The sequence below is a fragment of the Alosa alosa genome, chromosome 17 (assembly GCF_017589495.1).
Source record: "Alosa alosa isolate M-15738 ecotype Scorff River chromosome 17, AALO_Geno_1.1, whole genome shotgun sequence".
Taxonomy (NCBI): Eukaryota; Metazoa; Chordata; class Actinopteri; order Clupeiformes; family Clupeidae; genus Alosa; species Alosa alosa.
This window is the reverse complement of record NC_063205.1, coordinates 22,712,978-22,722,092: the sequence shown is the minus strand read 5'-3', so window position 1 is coordinate 22,722,092 and position 9,115 is coordinate 22,712,978. Positions and strand designations below refer to the sequence as shown.

General features: G+C 49.2%; 1 protein-coding gene across 1 annotated transcript in view; it reads left to right on the top strand.

The window, feature by feature from the left end:
- itih5 (inter-alpha-trypsin inhibitor heavy chain 5) overlaps positions 1 to 7,364 on the top strand; it is a 22,370-nt gene extending 15,006 nt beyond the window's left edge. Inside the window, exons 10-16 of the mRNA XM_048267599.1 lie at positions 1,081 to 1,382; positions 1,889 to 2,137; positions 2,226 to 3,540; positions 3,629 to 3,651; positions 4,999 to 5,115; positions 6,106 to 6,483; positions 6,797 to 7,364. Coding sequence (XP_048123556.1) covers positions 1,081 to 1,382; positions 1,889 to 2,137; positions 2,226 to 3,540; positions 3,629 to 3,651; positions 4,999 to 5,115; positions 6,106 to 6,483; positions 6,797 to 7,122 — 2,710 coding nt within the window. The 3' untranslated portion in view covers positions 7,123 to 7,364. The remainder of the gene's footprint in view (positions 1 to 1,080; positions 1,383 to 1,888; positions 2,138 to 2,225; positions 3,541 to 3,628; positions 3,652 to 4,998; positions 5,116 to 6,105; positions 6,484 to 6,796) is intronic.
- The last annotated feature ends 1,751 nt before the right edge of the window (positions 7,365 to 9,115 follow it).

The following is a 9,115-nucleotide window of genomic DNA, read 5'->3' as shown; positions in this document are numbered from 1 at the left end:
CAGTCTTGGATACCAGACACACACACACACACACACACACACACACAAACACACACACACACACACACAAACATACACACACAAACACACACACACAAACCAGTACTGTGGAGCCACCGTGATTAAATATTAACTTAAAGACAACAGAAGGAACAGCCTGACAGGTCAACAGGAGGTCAATGAATTCTTCCTATGAAGGAACATTCCGTATAACGTATATTTTTGTGGTATGCAAACGTGATGTGTGAGTGTGTGTTTAAGGGATAGCCTGGAGTTGTGTGTGTGTGTGTGTGTGTGTTTGTGTTTATGTGTGTGTGTGTGTGTGCGTGTGCGTGTGCGTGTGTGTGTGTGTATGTTTGTTTTCATGTATAGAGGATGTGTCTGTGTGTGGTCGTGGACATTGTTCTTCCTGTGCCTTGGTGAGTGTTACTTTGTGCGTTACTTTGTGTGAGTGTGACTTTTCATTTGGGGGAGGCAAATTTGTTGCAAACGCGTATGTGTGTGTGTGTGTGTTAACCTGGGATAGGCCAATAAAGATGTTGAAGGACACGGCAGGTTGTTCCGGCAGCCTGCGCGCACACACACACACACACAACCACACTGCTTCAATGGCCTTGACTGTTTCTATAGCTCCTTCAGATGGTCAAGAAGTTCAGGCATTAGTCCCACAGCTTAATGATTCCTCATCATGACAAGGTCACGGAGCTGTTGGCTTTACAGCACCCAAGACCCCCCCACACCCACAACACACACACACACACACACACTCATTTACACACACACAAACACGCACACACACACACAAGGTGCAGTGCAAACAGGATGTCTGAAGTCTGAGTGTCGACTTCTTGTAGCTGTGTAATCACATACTCTTTGTTTTCTCTGTCTGTCTGTCTGGCCACACCCACACATGCCACCCACACCCACACATATACACACACACACTCATATGCACACACACACACACACACACACACACACACACACAAACCCCCCCGCCCACACCCACACCCACACACACACACTCATATGCATACACACACACACACACACACACACACACACACACACATTGTTCAGGTTCTATGATGAGATTGGCACGCCGCTGCTGTCGGACATCCACGTGGAGTACTCGGAGGACCAGGTGGAGTACGTCACGCAGCACCTCTTCACCAACTACTTCAACGGCTCCGAGATCGTCATCGCCGGCAAGCTGACCAACCGCAGCGCAGACACGCTGCACGTGCAGGTCACCGCCAGCAACAGCGACCGCAGCATCGTCATGGAGAAGGACGTGCCGCTACGGCAACGCGAGCTGGAGACGGAGCGGCGCATGAAGGCTGCCGGGCTGCTGACTGGAGCGGGCCTAGACGCAGTCAGAGGTCAGAGGTCACAAACACAAACACAAACACAAACACAAGCACAAACTGATCTGAGCTGGGACGATGGGATCGGACCTAGACACAGTTAGAGGTCACACGTCACAAACACCAATACTTCTTTTGGCTTGATTCACACGAGTGAACGAAAACCAGCCAGGAAGTGCTCGGCATGTCTAGGAACTCCTTCAGGACTGTTGGAGACCATCCCCAGAGTCGAACTTGGTGGTTGAGAGAATGCTAAGAGTGGGAAATGCTGTCATCACAGTAAAGGTTGGATGCTTTGTAGAGCCTTAAACATACTGTATCATATTTTGCTTTATTTTACAGTTGCTTACAACATAACCCCATGTGTGTTAATTCATGATACACGAGTGTAAGAATAGTCAGATAAGGAAGTCCAAAAGTCCAAAAGTTTGACTGCTAATGTTTCTGATTATCATCTTTGATACATATCTTTATCATTTACAGTCTAATAAATCATTTTTTTTCCCTCCCGTTGTCTACAGGTATAGCCACGAGCACAGGAACAGTCACTACAACCAGCAGGCCCTCTGGTGCCGACTCAAACAGAGGAACTCAGACAGACGCGAATGCAAACGCAAACGCCAAACCAGGTGCAAACGCCAAACCAGGTGCAAACGCCAAACCAGGTGCAAACGCCAAACCAGGTGCAAACGCCAAACCAGGTGCAAACGCCAAACCAGGTGCAAACGCCAAACCGGACGCGAAAGCAGACGCAAACGCAAACAAACCAGGTGCAACGCCAAACCAGGTGCAAACGCCAAACCAGGTGCAACGCCAAACCAGGTGCAAACGCCAAACCAGGTGCAAACGCCAAACCAGGTGCAAACGCCAAACCAGGTGCAAACGCCAAACCAGGTGCAACGCCAAACCAGGTGCAAACGCCAAACCAGGTGCAAACGCCAAACCAGGTGCAAACGCCAAACCAGGTGCAAACGCCAAACCAGGTGCAAACGCCAAACCAGGTGCAAACGCCAAACCAGGTGCAAACGCCAAACCAGGTGCAAACGCCAAACCAGGTGCAAACGCCAAACCAGGTGCAAACGCCAAACCAGGTGCAAACGCCAAACCAGGTGCAAACGCCAAACCAGGTGCAAACGCCAAACCAGGTGCAAACGCCAAACCAGGTGCAAACGCCAAACCAGGTGCAAACGCCAAACCAGGTGCAAACGCCAAACCAGGTGCAAACGCCAAACCAGGTGCAAACGCCAAACCAGGTGCAAACGCCAAACCAGGTGCAAACGCCAAACCAGGTGCAAACGCCAAACCAGGTGCAAACGCCAAACCAGGTGCAAACGCCAAACCAGGTGCAAACGCCAAACCAGGTGCAAACGCCAAACCAGGTGCAAACGCCAAACCAGGTGCAAACGCCAAACCAGGTGCAAACGCCAAACCAGGTGCAAACGCCAAACCAGGTGCAAACGCCAAACCAGGTGCAAACGCCAAACCAGGTGCAAACGCCAAACCAGGTGCAAACGCCAAACCAGGTGCAAACGCCAAACCAGGTGCAAACGCCAAACCAGGTGCAAACGCCAAACCAGGTGCAAACGCCAAACCAGGTGCAAACGCCAAACCAGGTGCAAACGCCAAACCAGGTGCAAACGCCAAACCAGGTGCAAACGCCAAACCAGGTGCAAACGCCAAACCAGGTGCAAACGCCAAACCAGGTGCAAACGCCAAACCAGGTGCAAACGCCAAACCAGGTGCAAACGCCAAACCAGGTGCAAACGCCAAACCAGGTGCAAACGCCAAACCAGGTGCAAACGCCAAACCAGGTGCAAACGCCAAACCAGGTGCAAACGCCAAACCAGGTGCAAACGCCAAACCAGGTGCAAACGCCAAACCAGGTGCAAACGCCAAACCAGGTGCAAACGCCAAACCAGGTGCAAACGCCAAACCAGGTGCAAACGCCAAACCAGGTGCAAACGCCAAACCAGGTGCAAACGCCAAACCAGGTGCAAACGCCAAACCAGGTGCAAACGCCAAACCAGGTGCAAACGCCAAACCAGGTGCAAACGCCAAACCAGGTGCAAACGCCAAACCAGGTGCAAACGCCAAACCAGGTGCAAACGCCAAACCAGGTGCAAACGCCAAACCAGGTGCAAACGCCAAACCAGGTGCAAACGCCAAACCAGGTGCAAACGCCAAACCAGGTGCAAACGCCAAACCAGGTGCAAACGCCAAACCAGGTGCAAACGCCAAACCAGGTGCAAACGCCAAACCAGGTTGCAAATCTCCAAAACATCCGGTAATTTTCTCACATTTTTGAGCTAGTTGTTGCTTTGGACAACATGAAACATCTGTGTGTGTGTGTGTGTGTGTGTGTGTGTGTGTGTGTGTGTGTGTGTGAGAGAGAGAGAGAGAGAGAGAGAGAGAGAGAGAGAGAGAGAGAGAGAGAGAGAGAGAGAGAGAGAGAGATGAAAGCAGAGTTAATGTACAGTATTGGGGTTTGGGTGCCTCTGTAATTTAACCTCTTTTGACCCTAATTTGCAACCAGCGCTGCCTCTTAGTGCCAGTGCAAAGCACTCTGGGAACTCCTGCTGGGTAGCTCTGATTAGAGGCGTGTGGGAGTGTGTGTGTGTGTGTGTGTGTGGGTGGGTGTGAGTGTCCGTACATGCTTCTGTGTGTGTGTGTGTGTGATAGAGAGAAAGAGAGAAAAAGAGAGAGAATGGAAGAAAAGAAAGAGGGAAGAGAGAGCGAGATGGTGTGAGGAACAAGAGAGAGAGAATAAGAGAGAGAGAGAGAAACCACAACTAACATTTGAGCCGTATAGTAACAGCTTTGCCATGAGTCCATCTGGCAAATCTGTTACTGAAACTCCCTCTCTCTCATTCTTTTGTTCCTCCCCCTCTCTCCTTCCTTCCCTCCTCTACCCCTCCCTCATTCCCTCTCTCCTTCCTTCCCTCTCATCTCCACCTCTCCCTCCACCACCTATCTCTCCTCCACCTCTCCCTCCTCCACCCCCCCTCCACCTCTCCCTCCTCCCCTCTCTCCATCCCTCCCTCCTCCACCTCTCTCTCCTCCACCCCTCTCTCCTTCACCTCTCTCTCCTCCCCTCTCTCTTTCCCTCCCTCCTCCACCCTTCTCTCCTCCACCCCTCTCTCCTTCCCTCTTTCCTTCCTTCCCTTTCTCCATCCATCCCTCTCTCCTTCCCTCTCTCCCTCTCCACACTCTCTTATCTGATACTGTGTTTAACGCAGGTCCTGCTCACTCTCGTAATGTTTAACTGGCCGTCCCACTCCCATCAGTGGGACCAGTGAGAGAAGAATAGTGACCACCATCACAAACCCAATCATAAAAACATGTGTGACTGACCACCATCACAAACCCAATCATAAAAACACGTGTGACTGACCACCATCACAAACCCAATCATAAAAACACGCGTTAATCAGCCTTTTTGGATTTCAACATCAATAAACATGTCAATTTCAATAGAATATTTGAGTTATTTTTTCAATATGTGATGGGAGCTGTGTGTATGTGTGAGTAAATATGTGTAATTAATATATATTATATATAATATGTTTGTGTTTTGTATGTGTGTGTGTGTGTGTGTGTGTGTGTGTGTGTGTGTGTGATTTCTTCTATGCAGCTGACGGTGATCCTCACTTTGTGGTGGAGTTTCCTCTGAGCAAACTGACCGTGTGTTTCAACATTAACGGAGAGCCCGGCCACGTCCTGCGCCTTGTCACAGACCACGCTCAGTCTGGTCAGTACACAGAAGCAAAGAGCTCAATAATAACACCCAGATCTGTCAGTCTAAAGAAGTTAAAGGAACACGCACGTGCCCGCACACACACGCGCCCGCCCACCCCCACACACACACACTCACACACACTCACACACACACACACACACACACACACACACACACACACACACACACACACACACACACAGATCTGTCAGTCTAAAGAAGTTAAGAAACACGCCTGCACACACACACACACACACACACACACACACACACACACGCACATACACACCCAGATCTGTCAGTCTAAAGAAGTTAAGAAACACACCTGCACACACACACACACACACACACACACACACACACACACACACACACACACACACACACACATACACACCCAGATCTGCCAGTCTAAAGAAGTTAAGAAGTCCTTCATTCTTCCTACAGAAGCAAATAGCTGAGACAGCTCAGCAGCTAACCACTGTTGTTAGGTTATTAACTCATGTGTTGAGACAGCTCAGTAGCTAACCTCTGTTAGGTTATTAACTCATGTGTTGAGCTTAGTTTGGATGCATGTGTTAGGGTTTAGTGATGTGTTGAGCTTGGTTTGGATGACTGTGTTAGGGTTTAGTGATGTGAGGACATGTCATGTGGGTGTATGAATGTGTTAGGCTTTAGTGATGTGAGGACATGTGGGTGTATGGGTATGTTACTTACATTGACTTTGAGCAATTCAGATGGCTTGGATATTATTATGTGGTTTACGTGAGTAGGTGTATTGTTATTTCTACTCTCTCTCTCGCTCTCTCTCCATTTATCTCTCTCTCGCTCTCTCTCTCTCTCTCTCTCACTCTCACTCACTCACTCACTCACTCACTTACTCTCTCTCTCTCTCTCTCTGGATTAATTGTTGCCATTTTGTTTATTTGATATCCCAACTCCATATTGTTTTTGCATGCCGTTGATGTGGTTCTCTGACTCTATGGTATTACGGTTCTGTAGGCGTAACGGTTAACGGTAAGCTGATTGGAGCACCGCCCCCTCCTGGTAGCCACAAGCAACTGCGGACATACTTCAGCACCATCACTATCGTGGCTGACAAGCCCCGTCGCTCCTACATCGAGGTGACCCCCAAGAAGGTCATCCTGGACGGCCGTGACCGCATGGTGCTGCCCTGCGACAAGAGCGTCTCCGTGAAGTCAGGCGACCTGGCCGTCGTCATAGTGGCCAGCGCAAACGTCACGGTGACCATCAGGGGGACGATCGGATTCGTCATCCTGCTGCATCAGTACAAAAACCCCGCCCCCTACCAGAGGGACCACCTGGGCTTCTACATCGGCAACAGCAAGGGGCTCAGCAAGGACACGCACGGCCTCCTGGGTAAGAGATCACAGGATCACATGCACTCGCACACACACACACACACACACACACACACACACACACACACACACACACACACACACACACACACACACACACACGCACTCACACATGCACTCACACACACACACGCACTCACACATGCACTCACACACACTCACACACACACACGCACGCGCACACGCACACGCACACGCACATGCACATGCACATACACATACACATACATGCTTTCAAATGTATATTCACTCATAGAGAGATGATAATACACACACACCCATATAACTTGTCCCTGTGCTTCCTCCTGCAGGTCAATTCCTGAATGAGGAGGTAGGACTAGTTGAGCTAAGCGCTAACGCCACTAACGGCACTAACGTCGCCACAGGGCAGCCGACAGCAGGGGGCGCCACTCAGTCCACTCCTCTGCCGCCGCGCACCGCCCTAAAGGTCAAAGGTCGCAAGGTGCCCGTGGTGAAGAAGTCCCGGCGCATCTACAGCGGCCGGCAGACGGTGGACTGCTGGTTCGCGCGCAACAACGCCGCCAAGCTGATCGACGGCGACTACGGCAACTATGTGGTGTCACACATGTTCGACACGGGCAGCTGGCCACACGCTTTCATCTCCAACACAGACTGAGGCGCCCGGCGGCCGAGAGGGACGCTACGAGCCCAAACGTCATGCCAGAAGCACGTGGACGCTAGGGAGCAGAACACAAACTCGGTGCCATCGGAACCCACACTCACTATTACATTCCCCTATAAACCTGTGGCCCAGCACAACGAGAGATTATGGACTATACACAATACAGCACAACCTAACCACACTGCACTATGCACATACTGTAGCACACCTTACACTACAAATCTTACACACCTTACACACACTCACACACTATTTTTCACACACACACACACACACACACACACACTCTCTCTCTCTCTCTCTCACACACACACACACACAACTCTAATCACACATCTATCCTCTCTCTCACTCCTGTCTGCGATCCTCACCCTTGTGCACTCAGGATATGCAGGCTCTTTGCCTCTTATGGACTAAATAACTATTCCATTACTCGTGAATATATTTTTATACTGCTATTTTAATGTTTAATGTAATACAAAGCCGTGTGATTTGTTAAACTACATTTTGTTTTTGTTTGCTTGTCATTTACTCACATTGTAAGCCCTAACCAAAGAATTTAATATGTACTTGGAACTCAGCAACAAAGACAGATCGAAGCAAGAATCCGACTGCGACTCCCGAACACACATACACACACACACACACACACGGGCACACACATGAATGAAGCAAGAATCTGACTGCGACTCTTGAACACACACACACACACACACGAATGAAGCAAGAATCCGAGTGCGACTCCCGAACACACACATACACGCGCACACACACACACGCGAATGAAGCAAGAATCCGAGTGCGACTCCCTAACACACACACACACACACACATATGAATGAATGAAGCAAGAATCCGTGTGCCACTCTAAAAACAGAAATGTGCGACTCCTGAACACAGCTGTGTCACATAAAGACGGAATCCTCTGTCAGACCTGCCAATCACTGTTTCACTATAGTGGTCTCCTTTCAAATCAGAGGAAAATGTGGCAAAAAGAAACACACACACACACAAACATACTGCCAGCTCATAAACATGGTGACACTGACAAACAACACACACACTTTATACACATTCCTGGCTCATAAACACAACACACTGACAAAAGTACACACAGAAACACACACACACACACTTTAAAACACTGCTAGCTTATACACACAACACTGACAAAAACAAACACACACACACACACTTTAACACACTGCCAGCTCATAAACATGGCGACACACACTAAACGATCCCACCTGTTGGCGCCTCACCTCTCCTTGACTGGTCCCTGTCATCACAGACAGGTCACTGGGTCAAAGGCCACGCCCACTTCAGGGTGCTCATCTGTCTGTCATCATCTGAAGCACCTCCCTCTTTTCAATCACCAAACCCACTAGTGGCAGAGGGGGGTGGGGTCACCAAGGCATTCCAAAAGGTCAGACAGGCAGGCAGGTGATAACCTTTCAATCCCACCAAGTTACAAGATACACATACACACACACACTGAACTCTCTCACCTGAGCAGGTGTGTGACTAAACTATGTGTGCGTGTGTGTGTGTGTTTTAACTGTGTGTGAGTGTGTGTGTGTGTGTGTGTTATCTAACCTCATTGCTTCATTGCTCATTTGAACAGTCTGACCCATTCACTCTAAAATCACATTTTTAAATACAGAGAACTCCTTAAAATGAAGAAGACAGTGGAAAAGCATAAAACCACACCAAGATCTTACTATGTGCTAGAGCCTACAGCGACGTAATTCGTTTAAAGAAGCTGATGGATCTACTAAACCCTTATTTATGCTCCATTTTTATACGAAAACAGATATGTCATTTCCGAACTGTTCTATTTTGTTCGTATCCTTTTGAGCTTTCAGAAAATGTGCAACTTATGGACGAGATGAACACGGAGTGCGGATAGAAGGTTCCGTCTGTATCCGTATTTAAGGTTGACCATAAATGTGCCGTACGAAGAACATCAGTACTAGAACCCGTTCAG